Source organism: Plecotus auritus (assembly GCF_963455305.1).
Source record: "Plecotus auritus genome assembly, chromosome: X".
Taxonomy (NCBI): domain Eukaryota; kingdom Metazoa; phylum Chordata; class Mammalia; order Chiroptera; family Vespertilionidae; genus Plecotus; species Plecotus auritus.
Window position 1 is genome coordinate 119,118,555 of NC_137784.1, and position 20,708 is coordinate 119,139,262.

The following is a 20,708-nucleotide window of genomic DNA, read 5'->3' on the forward strand; positions in this document are numbered from 1 at the left end:
TCCTCATTGTGAGAAGGAACATAAAAGATCCATCGGGTGACTCAAGGTATGTAAGCATTGGGAGTGTTTTAAGGAGAGTGACCAAATGTTTTGTACTTTCCATCTCTTTATCTTTAAACTATATGATAGTAGTGCTCCCTGACAAGGAAAAGATGGATCCCACTGATAAATTTTGCTGCCACAGCAACTGTAGCCATTATTCCTCCCCTTATTTTAATGATGTGTCACTTCCTGCTTCAGCCTCAAATCAGGCACAGGGACAAAAGTCCATGGCATGACAGGTGAAATTTAATGGTGGCTACTGACTATTCTCTTCACTTAACCTGAGAAGCCATTGCAAATAACCCAAAAACCCACTGAGGGAGACTGACATTGTTTCCCAGAAGTAAATACAGTTCAGCTTGTACTTTGGAACAATTGGTCAACCTTGCTACTTGCACAATCGACTAGCAAAGGTTATGCAGTGCCGGAACATGATCATGGCAGAATCACCAGGCCTCATCACCATCTGTCTTTTAGGATATCTACTCAGTGCTGAATGTACAGGTTTGTTTCCTTTTAAAAGATATATTGAGTATGCTTGTCTTTCAGATATAGAAATGTCTGGTGCTATCTTCTTCACTAAATAACGATTATAGGATTTGACAGCAGTGTTTAAGATTCTAGTAATCAGCATGTGTGTTGGCAAGTACTGGTTCTCTGGTATATGTATCTCCTTAATTTTTAAAACTAAATAAATTTACAATGCTTATGGTATATTTTTAATGGACACTTTGAATTTATGATTTGACAATGTAATTCCTCTTATAAAACAGCCATCTCCTTGGTTAAAAAAATTAAAAGTGGGAAAATACTTTAACAAGGAAATAGCAAAATATGGAGAAAAAATTAACTGTTGCTTGGTTACTTTTACTCACCACTTTGAAATCAAAATTGGAAACATTAAAACCACAAAGAATGGTTTTATCTGCACAAAAAGTTTGATTTAAGATATATGATGTATTTCACCCTGGACAATGTAGCTCAGTAGTTAGAATGTTGGCCAGTGCACCAATGGGTCATGGGTATGATTCCCAGTCAAGGGCAGATACCTTGGTTGCAGGTTCGATTCCCAGCCCTGGTTGGGAGGCAACCAATTGATGTATCTCTCTCACATCACTTTTTCTCTCTCTCTTCCCCTCCCCTCCAATCTCTCTAAAAATCAATGGAAAAAATATCCTCGGATGAAGGTTAACAACACAAAACAAAAAAGGGATAAATGATGTATTTCAAAATTTTGTCACTATATAATAAGGCATGCCTTTAATTTTAAAAATCTATAAAATTATATAGCTTCAATTTAAAATTTTAGTTAAATTTTTCATTTGTAAGTTGTTATTTATCATTAAAATTTTTCATGGATCAGGAAGAAATTGCTTTATTTCTGATTTTAAAGATCTCAGAGTTAATACATGGGGAAATTCAATACTCGAGTTCTTAGGAAAGCAAAGCCAGTCCAAGAATTGACATGAAGAGTAGAAACTGGTTAATGCTATGTGGATCACTTGTTTTTTTCCACAGCTTTAGTGACTTTATGCACTGTCCCCAAAGGAAAGCACACAGGAAAGAAGTTACCTCATTTAGACAAACAGTATGTTCTCACAGGAAGCATTTATCACACTTACTTGTCAGCCTACTATAATCAAATCTAGTAGCTGACAGTGCCAGGATCAGGGATGCCAATCCTAAGCATCCACAGAAAGCAGACTGGCCCCATGGTTCCCACTCCAGACATGATGTCAGACTGAAATGCAGAAATGATACAAGAATGCAAAGGTTAAATCAAACTAGCAAAATGGGTAGAGTCCAGGAATAAAGAAATTTAGCAGGAAAACTAAATTAAAGCAGGACATAAAGCTAAGTTTTTACAAATACCTCTTAAGTGTGAGATCACCAGGACAAAGGATCCAAGCCCTTCCTTCAGGATAAGTGGTGAGATGATGGAGCTTTTAAGAGGGCTACTGATCACTCAAAGACCTCAGATGTTGGGGGAAAAGGATAGATATGAAGAAAAAAGAGGAACTGGTATTTCAGAGCTTTGGAAATAATGACTAAAAGAGATAAGCCTAAAAAGAGGTTAGAAATATGATCCTCAGACAATACTGAGGAGAAAGGCAGTGTTATTCTGGAGTCATTGGAGTCAAAGATAATAGGCCCTTGAGGAGAGAGCCAGGGGAATTTTCCTAAGGTGGACAGTATTGATGCAGCATTCTTTGCTGCTGTTAAATTGTCATTGGCTTCTAAAAAGCAGTTTTGATGAATGATTTACTGAGATGTTGCAATTTCATGGCTGCTGCTCTTAGGTTTTATTGAATCAATTTGGATTTTTAAATCAAAACTGTTCTGTGAAACCAATTCAGTTTTGTAAAGTGCATGGACCAAAACTGTCTTTCATTCAGAATGAGTGAATGAAAGGAATGAATAAAACACAACTTCAATGTATATACTTTACAAAACTTTACAATACTGAGTGACTGTTATGGTACCAGGTACTGTGGCAAGGTACTCGGGTCTTGGGGATAAACAAAATTATCCTCTTTAGTCTAACCTAAAGCATCATGAAGTCAGAAGACAGATTTCAATATAATGTGCTGAAGTGTGTACCAGGTGCTAAAGGAGCATGGAAAAAGAAATACAGTACCTGGGGAAACACCTGACAGACAATATTTTGAGCTGAGTCTTAAAAAGTGAGTAGATTCACTCTTCTAAAATGTCTGACCTAAGGCATTCTATGCAGACAGGATCATTCATGTGCAAAGATCCAGATCCACAAAGAATGTGAGGATATTCAATAACTCAGTATGTTTTGAATATTGAATATGACAAGTCAGGCAGGATAGTTAGGCAGAGTCAGGCCATCAGATAATTAAAGTCCTAAACTAAGGAGTTTGGACAATAGAAAGCAATGTGTAATCATCAGAAATACAAATACCACTAATGAGTTATTTTGCATGCTCAGGCTGACAACATTCTAATCAACTGTTTAGGGAAGGGGTTACAAGACTAGGGGAGACCAGTCTTGAGGTTACTGCAATCATCCAGGGAAAGCAGGAGAGCCTGAACCTGGACATTAGCAGTATACACAAAGGAGGGAAAGGAATTCAAGTAACATTAAGGAAGTAAAAAAGATATGACTTAACCATCTTGGTATGGGAGGAGAAAAGGTTTAGAAAAAGTGTATAGAGTATGTCTTGGACATTTTATGTGATTACTGGACACAACCTAGTGCCTAACAGCATGGACTGTGCATGTGACTGCCAAAGTAGAAATATTGGCTGTGACACTTTAGTGTGTAACCTGGGGCAAATTACTTAACCTCTGTGAATTTCTGTTTTTCTCAGTCACGAAAAAATGAGAAGGCAGTACCTCATCCTCATGGGACTGCTATGAGGATGGAATGAAATAATGGATGCAAAGCACTGAGCCCAGTGCCCAACATATCATAAGCATTAATAAACATCAGCTGTCTTTCATCACATTGCAATGTACAGTTAGGGAGCTGGAAATAAGATCTGAAATTCAGAAGATGTATTTGACTAGAAATAAATATTTGGAATGCACTGTTTAATAATAGTAATTACAACCATGTGTATGAGGATCCAGAGAGTGAGCATGGATATATGGCACCTAGTTCAGGGTCTGGTTGTAGTGACTGTTCAGAAAATTGTATTGAAAGAGTCAGGGCTGGATTAGGGTAGGGCATGAGTGTACTTGCACACACTGAAAGAGAGTGCCTCCTTCAATTCTGTGTACTAAATGTCTTGTTTACCTCACCCCAGTTCTGACCTTGACAAGGATGGATGGAGGGAAAAGGGAAAAGGCTGAAAATGGAGCTTGGGAGAACTCTGAACATTTAAGGGGCAGGCAGAAGAGGGGAATTAACTGATTCAAGTGGTGAATGAATAACAAGAGTTAAAGAAGAGAACCAGAATAGTGATTTCATGGAAAGAGTGTCCTGAAAAGGGAGAGATTAATAATTAGAAATGTTTCAGAGGAGTCAGGAAATACATAAACTCAAAATTATACTTTAGGAAGTCATGGCTGATAACTGACAAGTCATTTCATTATATGGATGACAGTAAAGAAGGGAAAGAGCTACAGAAAAGAGCACTAAAGAGCCAAAAGGAATTGAGAAAATTTTGAGACTATCAGTTTCACAGGTTGACTTATTTAAGACCACCTGCATGAGCAGAAACTAACCTGGACAGCCAATTCACTGAGTCCCATAAATTTGAGATCCAGTTTTATTTTCCAGGAAGGAAGAGAGCAAGTGAGTTAGTAAGGTAGAAGAGCGATAACTGACATATACCAGCCTACGCATATTATTATTTCACTGATCCTATCAACAACACTGTGAAGTACATTCTATATAATAAAAGCCTAATATGCAAATTGTTTGACTGGAAGTTCTACTACTCTCTATGACATACGCTGACCAGGGGGTGGCACGGAACATGGTGGGCATCAGCAATGCAGTGCTGGCAATGGGTGGCAGTGGAGGCACTGCTGGCCCTGATGGGACTCAGCAAGAGTGGGGCCATGGCAAGTGAGCATGCAGCGCCAGGACAAGGCGGGTGCAAGTGGGGACCTGATTGCCCCGCCAATCGCCCCACAGACAGCAAACAGTGGTGGCAGCAGGAGGCAGGGCCACCATCCGGCTCTGGCCCTGACCAATCGTCCCACAGGCAGGATGGTGAGGGGGCAGTGCCAGGCCACGGCAGGGTACCAGGCCAGGCTACTGGGCTGCGAGGCTGGGGGTGCGAGCTGGGGCCCAATCCCCACAGGCCACCTTGAGGGACCCCACAATGCACGAATTCATGCACCCAGCCTCTAGTATTCTTATAATACTACTGGTATACCCATATCAAGTTCAGCTTCAAAGATTGTGTGACTTGCCTAATATCTCACAGCCAGCAAGTTGTAAATTCAAATCCAGGTGTGTCTGATCTGACTCCAAAATTCTGTTTTCCACTAGATCACACTATAAATGGATTCAGACATAGATGCTATTATAGATGTGCCCAGGACCAAATCCATGAATTGCCTAGCTGGGGAGGAGGGCCTGGTAGAGGCTGGGAGGCATCAATATGCGATGGCATCTACCTGCAGCTTGGAAATTGTCTCACAAGGTGCTAAGCTGCCTCAGAAGGGAAGGAAGGCAGCAGATGGCTGCACTGATCTAGTGGTTTGGATTGAAGGGTATTGCAGCACTGAAAAGGGGTGAAGGGAACTGAGAAAACTAGCATGTGAAGAGAAGAAGTCTAAGCTAAATTTAGGGAAAAAGTGAAGCCCAAGAGTATTTGCTAAACAAGAGAAAAGTAAGGTTGTCAAGGGACTAGAAGGGTCCACAAAGTGAAGAGATGCAATGAAAAGAGAGGAATATAGTTTAGTTTGTTTCTTTTCTTATCTTTTTTTGGAGTTAATGAGAAAGCAGCCCCAAAATGCCTTGGAAAGTTCATTTTATAAGGACCTGGTTCTATTCAGATGGTATCAGATATTCTCTTGAAGAAAGAAATGACTCCAGGTGAGATATATAAGATATATATATATATATATATATATATATATATATATATATAGAGAGAGAGAGAGAGAGAGAGAGAGAGAGAGAGAGAGGAATTGAGATTTGAGAGGAGGGAAGGAGGGAGGAAGAGATTTAGGTTAGAGATCTCAATCCTCTAGAGCTCAGGAATGTCCCTACAGGCTAGGCAGTCATAGCTAAAATAAACCACATCCTTAATCCCAGCAAAAGACATATCACTGGAATTCTTTCTACAACACATGTCAACTGAAGGTGTTGTGGGTCTAAAGATTTAAAAAAATTAATGCAGTGGTTTTTCTTTTAAAGTTAGTGAGAAAACCTGGGGTTGCATTTGGAGCAGGACCACAAATAGGTTTCTGTTCTTCAAAGAGATATTTGTTGCAAAGTCATTTGGGCAACTGTATCCTGAAAACACAGCCTAGCAAGGGTGATGGATCACCTTGCAAAACATCTGCAATTGGCTATTTTCAAATAATCAAAAAGTGTGAAGTTAACTGCTTATTTAAGAACTTTCTTTTTCACCCAAAGTAAGTTCAAATATGATTGAAAATCTGACCTTTTATTACAGGAGCTCTTTTGACTAAAAGTCAAATTGAATTTTAATTCCTAAATCTCCATGTGTATACAGTATCATGAGAACATCATACATTTCGTCTCCATGCCCCAAAGATAAATTGGCTTTGGGATTACTTGGATTAAAAACAAAACCTTCCCTAAAAGATGTATTTAATTTTCATGATGTTTAATTTTCCTAAAGTTAAAGAATAGTTCTTTTAAATTTCAGTTTTTCTTGATCGTGAAAATGCCACCAAAATTCTGAATCGACCAAAGAGATATAATTCAGGTAAATTGGAAGAGTTTGTTCAAGGGAACCTTGAGAGAGAATGTAGAGAAGAAAAGTGCAGTTTTGAAGAAGCACGAGAAGTTTTTGAAAACACTGAAAAAACTGTGAGTATTTCCACATAACATCCTTCAGATGCAAAGAATAGTAAATGTAATAAAGAGAAACTTCTCTTTGTGATTTTTAAATACCTATTCATATATATGTATTATAAATGCTATAAAAGAGAAGGAATCAAATCTAAGACATTTTAAATGCCACCATTAACTTCTCCTCTTTTTTTTATAGACTGAATTTTGGAAGCAATATGTTGGTAAGCAATTCATTTTATCCTCTAACTTGTATATGAAACATTTGAGAAATATGTATTTTTTTCTTTGTGTAAATACATAATACATTAAACTCTGTCAAAAGGGCTCAGATAAGTAAGTTCCATTCTTTTATCCAAGATTGAATACCACAGGTATGCCAGCATGAGAAATATCAGTTGGCAGATAAGCTTACTCCTCCATAGGGCTTCAAAGAGAACATCTGTCCACCCCAGGAAGCTGGAAGGAAGAAAACAGATGAATGCATCTGGGGACTAAATGAGAGTTTTCAATCCCCAGTAGAGAATCAGATTATATTGATTGATTTAAATGTTTATTGCTTAAATGTCCTTCTCCTTATGATAGCCTATACTTCCCTCCACAATCCCCTGTCTCTCCTTTCTCATTGCTCCCCCCTATCTCATCTCCTATTGTTCTCACCTCACACACTGACTCCAGCCATCCTGGGCTCCCTGATGCTTCTTGCACACTCTAGGAATGCTCCCATTTTAGAGTCTTTGATCTAGCTGTTCCTTTAATGTGGAATGCTCTTTTGCTAGATTTCTCTAGGCTCACTACCTCACCTCATTTGGGTCTTTGCCCAAATTATCACCATCTCAGTGAAGCCTACCTTGATCATCTATTAATACTTCAACCTTCCCCTCCCATAACCCCTTCACTCTAGATACCATATCCTGCTCTATTATTTTTCATAGCACTTTTCACCATTTGAGGTACCATATAATGTTCTTACTTATACTATTTATTATTTATTTTCCCACTTCACTTGATGGCAACCTTCACGTTGGTAGCAGTATTCAATTGTTTTGTTTATTGATGTATTCCTAGTACCTAAAACAATATCTGGTAAAGAAGCACTGAGTAAATATTTGCTAAATAAATTTACCACAATAAGAAAAAGTCAAAACTTTAATGACAACCAAGGTTTTTTTTAATCTTTATTGTTGAGATTATTACAGATGTCCTTCTTTTTCCCCCATTGCCCCCTCCACTCAGTTCCCACCCCACCCCAGGCCTTCACCACCCTACTGTCTGTGGTCCATAGGTAATGAATATATGTGTATACGTTCTTTGGTTACTTTTCCCTGCCCCACCCCCACTCCCCTTTCCTCTGAGATTCCTCAGTCTGTTCCAACTAAGTTGTTGGTTTTTTTTAATTTTTTAAAAATAAATCTTTATTCAGATTATTACAATTGTTTCTCCTTTTTCCCCCCATAGCTCCCCTCCACCCGGTTCCCACCCCACCTTCTGCCCTTACTTCCCCCCCACTGTCCTCATCCATAGGTGTATGATTTTTGTCCAGTCTCTTCCTGAACCCCCATACTCCTTTCCCCCTGAGAATTATCAGTGCACTCCCTTTCTATGCCCCTGATTCTATTATATTCACCAGATTATTCTGTTCCTCAGGTTTTTAATTCACTTGATTTTTAGGTTCACTTGTTGATAGATATGTATTTGTTGTTCATAATTTTTATCTTTACTTTTTTCTTCTTCCTCTTCTTTAAGAATACCTTTCAGCATTTCATATAATACTGGTTTGGTGGTGATGAACTCCTTTAGCTTTTTCTTATCTGTGAAGCTCTTTATCTGCCCTTCAATTCTGAATGATAGCTTTGCTGGGTAGAGTAATCTTGGTTGTAGGTTCTTGCTATTCATCACTTTGAATATTTCTTGCCACTCCCATCTGGCCTGCATAGTTTCTGTTGAGAAATCAGCTGACAGTCGTATGGGTGCTCCCTTGTAGGTAATTAACTGTTTTTCTCTTGCTGCTTTTAAGATTCTCTCTTTGTCTTTTGCTCTTGGCATTTTAATTATGATGTGTCTTGGTGTGGTCCTCTTTGCATTCCTTTTGTTTGGGGTTCTGTGTGCTTCCTGGACTTGTAAGTCTCTTTCTTTCACCAGGTGGGGGAAGTTTTCGGTCATTATTTCTTCAAATAGGTTTTCAGTATCTTGCTCTCTCTCTTCTTCTGGCACCCCCATAATTCCGATGTTGGTACGCTTAAAGTTGTCCCAGAGTCTTCTTACACTATCTTCAACTTTTTGGATTTTTTTTTGCTTTTTTGGTTGAGTGTTTTTTGCTTCTTTGTATTTCAATTCTTTGACTTGATTCTTGTGTTCCTCTAGTCTGTTTTTGGGTCTCTGTATAATATTTTTTATTTCAGTCAGTGTATGTTTAATTTCTAGTTGGTCCTTTTTCATATCTTCGAGGGTCTCGTTATATTTATCGGCCTTTTCTAGGATATTCTTGAAAACCCTTATAACTGTGGTTTTGAATTCTATATCCAGTCGTTTGTTTTCCTCCATTTCTTTCATTTGTGATCTGTTTCTTTGACGCCGCATTTTCACTGCTTCCCTGAGTTGGTAGGGTAAATTTGTGTGCTAGGTTTCCTATATGGCCCAGTGGGTCGGCCTCCCCAGTTAGCCTGAGGTGGACACTCTTGGTGCACCCCTTTGTGGACTGTGTGTATAGCCTTGTTGTAATTAAGTCTTGATTGTTGTTGGTATTACCGGGAGGAATTGACCTCCAGGCCAGTTGGCTGTAAGGATCAGCTGCGTCTATGCTGGGAGAAGTTCGGTGCTGGAGACAGCCTTATAGGATTAGACTTGCCAAATTGCAATAGCCTCTGTGCTCAGCTTGGATGGGGTGGAGTCTCAGGGCAGAGCAGACAGTCTTGGCTTCCCGTCAGCCTTGCCCTTGCATGCACGCGCAGACCTCTGCGTTCCCTGGCTCCCGAGTCTCCGCCCGAGAGTCCAGACTCCCCCCACAAGAGTGTGGGTCCCCAGGGGCTCGCCTGGAACCGGGGTTCAGTGCAGTCAGAACTGGGGCCCAGTGCAGTCAGGAGCCTCCAACTCCCTTCCACTAGGGAAAGCCTGTGGCAACCTCTGCAGCCTTTGTGCTCACTGGCACGCGCGCGCCTTCAGACCTCTGCCTTCCCTGGCTCCCGAGTCTCCGCCCGAGAGTCCAGACGCCCCCCGTAAGAGTGTGGGTCCCCAGAGGCTCGCCCGGAACTGGGGTTCAGTGCAGTCAGAACTGGGGTTCAGTGCGGTCGGGGGCTTCCTTCCCCCTTCCACCAGAGAAAGTCAGCCAGGCTCTCAGCTGCCCTTCCTCTCTGCGCGCACAAAGACCCTTTGCCGTACCTCCAATTCTCTGTGAGCTTTTCTCTTTCCTTCTAGTTGTAGAATTTTCACTCAGCCAGCTTTCCTGTGGTTCTGGATGGTGTCCGTTCTGTCTTTTAGTTGTAGTTTTGAAATTGTTGTGCGAGGCAGCAGTTTAGGTGCTTACCTATGCCGCCATCTTGGTTTCTCCCCCCAACTAAGTTTTAAAGTTAATTTAAAATCCAGCAGCAGGATTTTGTGACAGTGTAAATTTTACAGGTTGACTTATTTGAGCAGCAAATTCACTGAATTCCATCAATTTGAGATCCAGTTATAATTTCTAGTTTCTATTCTGGAGGCATTACTGGACTTGTTCATATTCTTATAACTCATATTTCTTCCATTTTTGTTTTTAAATCATAGAGGAAGAAAAGGTTTCGTCCATTACATTTGCTTTATCTGCCTTTCCTTGTCCTTGGTAATGAACACTACCATGCCAATTCTCTATTGAGTTATTCCCCTACAGTTAGTCCAAACAAGTCTTCTCATTCTCTATTTCTACTATATTTGAATTTTTGAAGCTTGTGATATATTTTTAAAATACACCAATTCCTAAATCCCCCAAATATTCTTGGCTGTATTTAAACTCCCATGATCCTTTCATTGCCCACCCCCTGACCTGAGATACCACCCCCCTAGCAAAGGTAGGTCAGTACCTCTTAAGACCTATATATTGTAGATGGGCTCCTGCCTTCTAAATCATAGGCAGTGGTTACTGTATTCAGGTAAAGATAATGGGAAACATTAAGGACATGCTTCTGTCGCTACTGATTTGTCCACAGAAAAATAAAAGACAAACAACAACCAAAAAGAAAAATATAATAACTCTGTGCCTCTTTTCACATGCAACTGAGATTCCTAACTGCCCCAAAATAGCCTATGCTAGTTATCACTGTGTGGGCTGCCACATACATCAGGGACACAGGCCCCTCACTCCTGCCCTATTCTGTACCATCAACTCACAACATAAAGCATTCAATCACATTAACCAGCATCTGTCAAGTACTTTACAGTTTACAGAGTGTCTTTCACACTTCATCATCATACCAACCACGTGAATAAAATATTATTAGCCTCGTTTCACAGAAGAGGAAACTGAGGTTTAAGGAGAATAAAAGACTTGTCAAAGGTCACCTAGCTTGGGAGTCATGAAGCCAACCCCTTTCCTTCAATATTACCCCTCTGAGCCTTCAAATTTAAATGCAGTTATTCATTAAACACTAATCTAGTAGCCTTAAACAGGAACCTCTCACTTGGCAAGATCTGGTCCCTTGTCTTTGACTGCTACTGTCTGTGGCTTTGCCTCAGCCTAAAGTACACACAGACAAGCACCCAAAGGAGGACTAAATGCAGGATAAAATGACACTCATTTTAAAGATATGTCTCAGCAAATTAGTTGCTGTGTAGCTGGCTGCAAGCCCAGACCCTTTCAGTGAAACATCCTAAATAATTCAGATCCATTGGTCTATAATATAAAGTGGAAATGTAGCTCATTTTTTAGAACAGTTCTGAACATCAATAATAATAATCCAGAGATAACATATTTTTTTATAGAATTGGAACAAATTTAAGTATTTGTGCAAAAGCACACTGGATCAAGGTGCAGAGAGGACAAGCAGACTTTCCAGAGAGGAACTATTTCTAAGAAGGGATATTAGTCCTTAGTCAATGGGACCTACTAGTAGATACGTGCTACTGACAGAGAATATGACAGACATACTACTGCTCTCCCTAGAGCAGATAAGGATCTACATGCTAAATGATAAGGAGTTTTGCTCTAAAGTATGACTGATAATTAGAAATTAGTTGACCCTTTTCTCATATTCTTGAATTCTTAGGTCAGCTTCATCTTCCACTGTTTTGTTTCTCTTATATTATCTGGTTGATGTAGCTCCCATTTTTTTCTTCAGGGTTATTTATATTAGCTCAAAGTGCATACAGATCTACCTTCTGGTCCTATTCATCCCTTTCTCCTGAAATTTCCTTAGAAGTATGGAAGGAGGCAGAGCTCTAAGAAACCTGACTTAAAGGTTCCCTTCTCATCCTGACCCTTCCTTCCCCTCTTGCCTATTTCTTCCCCGTTTTCTTACCACCAGTGTCTTCAAAGGCTTTCAAGAATTCTATAAATGTAGAAACTTTAGGAAAGGTAGAAAGGAAACATACTCAATCTATACATAAAAGGGACATTTTTAGAAACTTTTCTCTTTAATTCTGTTTATTGGAAGTTGTTTCTCACTTTACCTAGACCATTTGGGACCTAACTCATAGAAAGAATATATTTAAGCCGTAACAGATGCTTCTAGCATCTTTTCTATTGTTTCAAACTATAACTGCATATTATACTTAAAAGTTAAATGATAACACAAGGAAGAATGCAGGTTCCCCAGCCCTGGTCAGGGTGCATGCAGGAGGCAACCAATGGATGTGTCTCTCTCACATCAATGTTTCTCTCTCTCTCTTCCTGTCCTTTCCACGCTCTCTAAAAATCAATGGAAAAATACCCTTGGGTGAATATATATATATATATATATTAGGGGCCCAGTGCATGAATTCATTATCCTTGAAAGGAAATGTGGGACGTGAGGCTGCAGTGGACACAGAGGCAGGTCTCAGCCCATCCTCCAAGCCCCTGCCTGGCCACTCCTGTGTGGCCCCCAGTACCCTGTCTGCCAGAGCCCCACTCCCACTGCCGTCACTCCCACATGCTGACAGCACTGGCCCCGCTCACACCCACTGATGAGGCAGTGATTGGGGCTGGTGCCAGCAGTGGGTATGAGTGGGGCCGGTGCTGTCAGCAGGTGTGAGCAGCAGCTGCTGCTCCAATAGCCCCTCAGGAGCAGGGGGAGGTGGAAAAGCCTTCAGGGGCGACCAGGGCCAGCAGCTGCCACTTGCACCCACTGAAAGTGACGAGCGATCAGGACCCGCGCTGGGCGCCAGCTGCAGGTATGATTGGCCGATGCGAGTGGGCCCAGCACTGGCAGCAGGTGCAAGTGCCAGGCAGGACCATGGTGCAGGCGTGAAAAATTTTCAGTAACCACCAGAGGCTCACCCCGATGACAGTGACCAGCGCCCCATCTTGGTCTGGTGCCCCTGCTCATCTGCTCCACCATCCTGCCACAGCCAATGCTAGCCATGTTTCGTGTGCACCCCCTAGTGGTCAGCGCACATCATAGCAACTGGTTGTTCAGTTGTTCCACCCTTCGGTCTATTTGCATATTAAGGTTTTATATATATACTAGAGGCCCGTTGCAGGAAGATTCCTGCAATAGGGCTTCCTGTGGCGGTCTGCTTCCCTCCCTTCTCCCCCACCCCACCTGCTTCCCTCCCTTCTCCCCCACCCCTCCCTTCTCTCCCGCCCCGCCTTCTTCCCTCCCTTCTCTGCAGCCCCACTTGCTTGCTTCTCTGCAACTTCGCTCCCTTCTGCAACGCTTGGCTTCCTTCTTCTACGCTGTCTTCAGTCTTTGCTCTGCTCTTGGATATGCAAATCAACCGCCATCTTGGTTGGGTTAATTTGCATACTTGCTCCTGATTGGTTGGTGGGCGTGGCTTGTGGGTGTAGCAGAGTGATGGTTAATTTGCATATTACTCTTTTATTAGATAGGATGTATATCACAAGGAAGAAGATGCATTTGCTCCATGCCTAGGCCACCAGTTGAGTAGATGTACCATATCTGACTCAGCTCACACTGCAAGACCTGTGATAGAGCAGGCTTGTATGACATCTATATATATAAAAGCCTAAGCAACCATCACAACCGAACAGATGACCAAACAAGCTGTGTGGGGTGACCAGGCCAACAGGGGGGTTAGTGAGGGGCGACCAAATGACCAAGCAGCAGGCTGCGTGGGGTGACCAGGCCAGCAGAGGGGGGCTGTGAGGGGTGACCAGGCTGGTGGGGGGGCAGTAAGGGGTGACCAAGCTGGCAGGGGGCAATTGGGGTGACCAGGCCGGTGGAGGGGGGGGGCAGTTGGGGGTGACCAGGCCAGCAGGGGGGGCAGTAAGGGGTGACCAGGCCAGCAGGGGGGCAGTTAGGGGTGACCAGGCTGGCAGGGGGGGCAGTAAGGGGCGACCAAGCTGGCAGGGGGCAATTGGGGTGACCAGACCGGTGGAGGGGGGGCAGTTGGGGGTGACCAGGCCAGCAGGGGGGGGCAGTAAGGGGTGACCAGGCCAGCAGGGGGGCAGTTAGGGGTGACCAGGCCAGTGGGGGGGGGCAGTTGGGGGCGATCAGGCAGGCAAGCAGGCAGGTGAGCAGTTAGGAGCCAGTGGTCCTGGATTCTGAGAGGGATGTCTGATTGCCAGTTTAGGCCCGATCCCCCGAGGGGTCCCGGATTAGAGAGGGTGCAGGCTGGGCTGAGGGGACCCACCCCCATGCACGAATTTCATGTACCGGGCCTCTAGTATAAATAATAATTGTTGAAGTGATGTGATTTGATTTGGAATTAACTCTACCACCATTCTATAAGAAAGGACTAAAAATTCTTCTCACTATATACTGAAAAAGTACATTTTTATACTTAAACATTCTTCTCCCTTTCCTTTTCCAGTTACATGAACTATGCACATGCCTTCTTCAAGGTAATTTCTTAGGACAGTGTTAGCCTAAGAACCTTTGTCTAGGTTATTTTTAGAAATGCAGGAAGCCAGGGACACCCTGTAAGCGGCTGGATTCCAGGTCAAGAGTTCTTCTCTGACCCTAAAATCAGGCTCCCCTCACCATGAGTTTGTGCAGGGAGGACCAAGCATTCTAAACAATTTATCTGCTAATTCAACGTCTTACCTATCTCAAAGATGGAGATCAATGTGAGTCTAATCCATGTTTAAATGGTGGCCTATGCAAAGATGACATTAATTCCTACGAATGTTGGTGTCAAATTGGATTCGAAGGAAAAAACTGTGAACTAGGTAAGTAACTAGTTTTGGATTACTCGTGATTCAAAATTCACTTTGAAACTGGAAAGTGCAATATTTATGTAGCATAATTTTCCCTTAAAAACATATACATTTTTATTGTGGTAAATAATACAACATAAGATCTACACTTCTAACAAATTTTGAAGTGTACAACACAGTATTATTAACTACAGGCACGATGTTGTGCAGATGTCCAGATCTTATTCATCTTGTATAACAGAAACTATACCCGTTGAAGAGCAACTCCCCATTTTCCCTTCCCCATTCTTGGCTTCTATGTTTTTGACTTTTTAAACCACTTTATATAATCATGCAGTATTTGTCCTGTGACTGACTTATTTCATTTAGCAAAATGTCCTCCAGTTTCATCCATGTTGTTGCATATGAAAGGATTTCCTTTTTTTTAAGGCTGAATAATATTCCATTGTATAAAACATACTTTCAAAGCTTATAAACATTCATTTTATCTATAGTCATAGTTTCCAGGATGAGGTCAAGAAATTATATTGAGTAATAATATTTGGTGGATAATAAGTAATGATGTTCCACTCACTTATTAATCCTCAATACAATCATATGCAGTCAGTACCATTACTAGTATCCCCTTTCCATGACGATGAGAAAACTATAGCTTAAAATCACAGAGGCAAGTAAATGGTCAAGCCAGAATTTGAACTTCAGTTTGTCTGACCTAAACCCATGCTTCTAACTAATGTCCACAAAATGCAAAGAAAACTAAACCCATCAACTGAACTCATGACTGAATTGTTATTAACATAGGCAGTGTAAGTCAAACAACTACAGATTTGAGGTATGGCAAAGTCAGTTCTCTCATATAATAGCCACTTCTTCACACATACCAACTACTATATATGTTAAAAATCTAAGCTCATACATTGATTACACTGAAAGAGTTACATAATAAATTTAGGTTCAGTATGTATCTTTTCCTCTCATAGCCTAGAATATTTTTTCTGAGATTTTGGCAATTAGAGCTATAAATCCCTGAAGTCCTTTAACTACTTGTTTATTTCCTCTGGATGCAAGATTACTGGTATTGTGATTGTGAAAAGCACACAGTGCTAATGACATTTTCTTTCTACTCTGAAACTCCAGAAGAATAGAGATGTGATCCTAGGGAGAGAATTTAACATCACAGGTTATATAACTAAGGGCAAAGAGTAGAAAATTAGCAGGACTCTATTAAAGTGTTATAGCAATCCACCTGACACAAAGATGAAAAAGGCATACAACAAAATGAAATGCAAGCTGCTGCCTGTGTCCTATTGAGAAAGGGGGGAAAAGTCACCTGTAATGTTCAGAAATCCTTTCAGTATTAAAGAGAAATCCATTGATCATCTTCCTTTGAAGTAAAAAAGATAAAAAGGAATAGAAGATAAGAAAAGGAAAAGGTGGCAGGGACAAAACATTTTAAAAGACAGAAAAGAGTGAATGCAGGTGGATGAGCTGGTACACATGGCCTGAATTCCCATTCCCTCAGATTTCCTAGTGAGGGGCAAACTTGGGTTACCTTTCCTGTGGTTGTGTTAATTGGTTCAACATCTCTGAGGTGCCACTTTCATTTGAAAGGTTATAATTTCAAATTCACATTTACCTAGATAAATTTGATCCTGCTATTATGGAAATCTACATAAATCTTTGAATAGTTACTCATTTTCAGCTTAAATACTATAACTATTGGCAGTAAGGGAATGAACAACTCAATTAGATTCAGTTAAGAATGAAGAATACATTGTAGTAAAGTATAATTGAAAACAGTATTCCTAGATGTCCTTAGTTTAAAAATAAAGACACTGTAAAGGAATAGAATAGCCCTGAGAATGTAAATATAAGCACAAAAAATCCCTAAAATGCTTTGCTATATGTGTGAGGCCATGGACCACAAAACAAAAGTACTAAGTCTACAACTGGACCCATTTCAGTCCTCTCAGGTTCCCCACATTTTGGATTGGTTGAACTGCTTCCACCACCAAATCTGGCTTCTGGATTATATTGATATCTCCCAGCCCATGTTATCAGGATTTAGAAAAATCCTTCCAGCTCAGTTAGTTCAGAAACAAAGTGGGAATTCTCTCAAAAACCTATCTCAGACACTAGAGGACAGGAAAAGAGAAAACATACAAACTCCCGTTTAAGCCATTGCTTCAAACTGAACTAAAGAATAATCTAGACTAATCTCAAAAGCTCCTAGATAGCACAGTTTATGGACTACCTGGGCCCCAAGCTTCTTGCCTCATCTTGGCTTGTAAAGAGAAGAGAGATTTCCATTGTTCAGACCTTTTTGTTTTCCTTCTCCCTTGTCTATGAGACTCCTCTCCAGGAGAGAGATGTACCAACATTCAGGACACGCTTTCTAATTAGAAAAATAACAATTGATTGGCTATTTTGTCCCTTTAGCTAGAATAAATATCACTGTATGTCCGCAGCTACACATCACATTTGAGTCCTTTACAGATAGATCAAGGTATGTAAAAACTTGGTCATTCCAGTTCCTTCTAAGAATACAAGAGGCATTTTTCTATAGTAATATAGGAAGAAAGAAAGAAAGAAAGAAAGAAAGAAAGAAAGAAAGAAAGAAAGAAAGAAAGAAAGAAAGAAAGAAAGAAAGAAGGAAGGAAGGAAGGAAGGAAGGAAGGAAGGAAGGAAGGAAGGAAGGAAGGAAGGAAGGAAGAGAAAACACTTTTTTTCATTATGCTAACACATCACAAACACTACTGACTAAACCCATGCTTCTAACTAATGTCCACAAAATGATTTGCTATGAATTTCTGTGGAGTGAAGAAAAGAAAATACCTTTAGTTTTAGCTAAACAATAGCATGTTCTATGGTAAACTTGTTTAAACAGAACATCTTTTGTCCAAGCTTTGTTTTTCATATCAGTGAATATATCAGGGTAGAAGGCAGAACAAAATAAAACAGAATGGTAACGTTTGTGGTAGACATGAGGGGACAAGAAAGAAGAGTTTGTACCAACATGGAGGTAGAATAACACATGTTTTAGGCACTGAGACCAGCCTCAGAACCAGGGAGACCTATATCCAACTCAGCGTCTGACATCTAAGTGCTCAATAAATGATTGATGAATGTGTCCCATAGTGACTGTCCCTTAGATCCTGGACTATGGACCTTTCCACTGGATATCCTTGTGCTATTAAACTATTTCCAGAATTTTGAGTCCTTTATCTGAGGGCAAAAGACTTCTGATTGGACAGCAATATTTCCCACTGAATGTACAAACCGAGCTAGAGAGCAGCAACAACATACTGGGTCACGAAGAGCAAGGACAAATGTTGCAATTCATGGAGAGGTTTAGTTATTTAGTCAAGAGCACAGAATCAGAATTGAGAAAACCACACTGACTTTAATCATTCCTGTTATGCATGCCCTGTACCAAACCAGGCTGGACCTACCACCTACCTCTATTAACTTATCATAATCTCATATTGACTGAACACTTTATACACGTGGTATTTGATTTGGCTGAACACTTCAGTACTGTTTGTAGCAACAAAAATGATAAGTAGTCCCATGTATTCACTATGAGTGATGAAAAAGGTCTTTAAAAAATAAGTAAAAAGGACCAAGTGACATCTCTCTGGATCATGCACTTTATGGATTATTGGTAGCAAAGGTTAAAGCTCAGGCTGTTTTCTCTGTCTACCTGGCAACAGTTGATTGATGATTGGCCTCCTTTTATTTTCTGAAGTGTCAGTAAGGAACATGAGCTAATTGTTATCTTAGCCTATGCTAGCCTATGTAAAATATAATTCAAAAATTTAGATCTGTCACTCAAAACTCCATAATATACTCCATAACCATATAGGCACTCTGTTAGCCTAGATTCCCCCTGAAAAAATGGAGTCTGTGACACAAGCTTATTTATTACGGTGTGCAATCCTAGGGAGCAAGAGCAAGGGACAAGGGAGTGAGGCAATAAGGAGAACCAATAATAAGATGAGTCGTCTCTTCATCTGCAACTGATTGTTTGATCTCCTGAGACTGTTTTCCAAGAAGCCATATGAACTGGCTTCAGGATAGTCCATCTAGGAGAGCGAAATAGGTGAAAAAAATTGTCCATAAGCATCTGTCTCCCATGGTCAAACGTTCAGCATATGAGGTAAATACATCTCCAGGTTATATGTGCTGGGTAACCCAGAAAGGTCATGTGGCATCCCTTGGCTCAGCATCAACAGGGAAGTGCCAAGGTAGGAGATGAGAGGCATGCAGTGCAGATATGAGCCAAGGCCATTCAACATGAGGTCAGTGGAAGTCTATGCAGAACTGATCACCAACATGCTGGGAGAAGAGACGGTAAAGCTGAGAGGAACTTAAGTGGTGTGTAGGAGGTGTCTAATACACTCATTTTCAACCTTTGCATGTCCTAACTGCACTGACAAGTAAATATTTCAATAGAAAGTTGTACTGATGTTGAGCATGTAGGCAAGGCAGAAGGTGTCTTCTATTCATGGTATTCCTGTACTACTCTATAGACCAGAATAGCCCCAAGGACAGAGCCTGTTTCTCTTAACTCAGCCATCTCAGCTAGCAAGCCCTGAGCCATACTACTTCCTGTTACTGAGATGACATAGCAGAAACAAAGGGAAAACATGGTAATTAGAAAATATGCAATAAGATGGTAGAAATAAGTCAAATATATCAGGAACCATAATTAATATGAAATGGTGTTAATTACAATTTTCAGCCTGGAGTTAAAATCAAATTGTATGTTGTTGACAAAAAAAGATACCTAAAATAAAATTACACCAGGAGGCTAAAATAAAGGGATGTAAGAAGATTTTTCAGGTAATCCTAACAAAAAGAGATGAACAAAGAAAGATATTTCTATACTAATAAAAGGGTAATGTGCTAATAAGACTAGACATCTTCTGGACAACCTTCTGGACGTCCTTCTAGACAAAGCCATGGTGGCGGGGTCAAGGCAGAGGCAGTTAGGGCTGATCAGGCCGGCAGGGGAGTGCAGTTAGGGGGATCAGGCTGGCAGGCAGGTGAGCAGTTAGGAGACAGCAGTCCCAGATTGCGAGAGGGATGTCTGACTAGAGGGGTCCCGGATTGGAGAAGGTGCAGGCCAGGCTGAGGGACACCCCCCCCGTGAATGAATTTCATGCACAGGGCCTCTAGTATGTTAATAAGGGATATTGTGTAGGAGCATAAAGAAAATGTGAACCTCTAAAATGCATATAATTGTCAATATATAATGTCTTTGACATTTAGCTACCTTAAAGGACCCTATTGCTTTATCTTGTGTTGATACAGACCCACCTCAGCTAGATTCAAGTTTCCTTTGATAAATTGGGTTATATTAAAATTATGAACTTCTATTCAGTAAAATATACTATGTGGGTGAAAAGGTAAGTCACAAAGTAGGATGAGCAATCTGCATCATATGTATCCAGTAACTGGAACTCTCATACACACTGCTTGTGGGAATTTAAATGTGTATAATTAGAAACCATAAAAATCTTAGAAGAAAACATAAGAAGTAAAATCCCAGACATCTCTCACATCAATATTTTAGCTAATATGTCTCTGAGGGCAAGGGAAACTCAGGAAAAAATAAACAAATGAAACTACATCAAACTAAACAGCTTCTACACAGCAAAAGAAACCATCAACAAAATGAAAAGGGAACCCACTATATGGGAGAACGTATTTGCTAATGACATATCCAATAAGGGGTTAATTTCCAAAATATATAAAGAACTTATACAACTCAACACCAGGAAGACAAACAATCCCATTTAAAAATGGGCAAAGGACCTGAATAGACACTTCTCCAAAGGGGACATATAAATGGCAAGAGACATGAAGAAGTGCTCAAAGTCAGTAATCATCAGAGAGATGCAAATT

The 20,708-nt window shown here is 40.7% G+C and overlaps 1 protein-coding gene across 1 annotated transcript in view; it reads left to right on the forward strand.

Annotated features, from left to right (window-relative positions):
- The first annotated feature begins 316 nt into the window (after positions 1–316).
- F9 (coagulation factor IX) overlaps positions 317–20,708 on the forward strand; it is a 40,375-nt gene continuing 19,983 nt past the window's right edge. The window contains exons 1-4 of the mRNA XM_080653888.1: positions 317–546; positions 6,366–6,529; positions 6,711–6,735; positions 14,697–14,810. Coding sequence (XP_080510014.1) covers positions 459–546; positions 6,366–6,529; positions 6,711–6,735; positions 14,697–14,810 — 391 coding nt within the window. The 5' untranslated portion in view covers positions 317–458. The remainder of the gene's footprint in view (positions 547–6,365; positions 6,530–6,710; positions 6,736–14,696; positions 14,811–20,708) is intronic.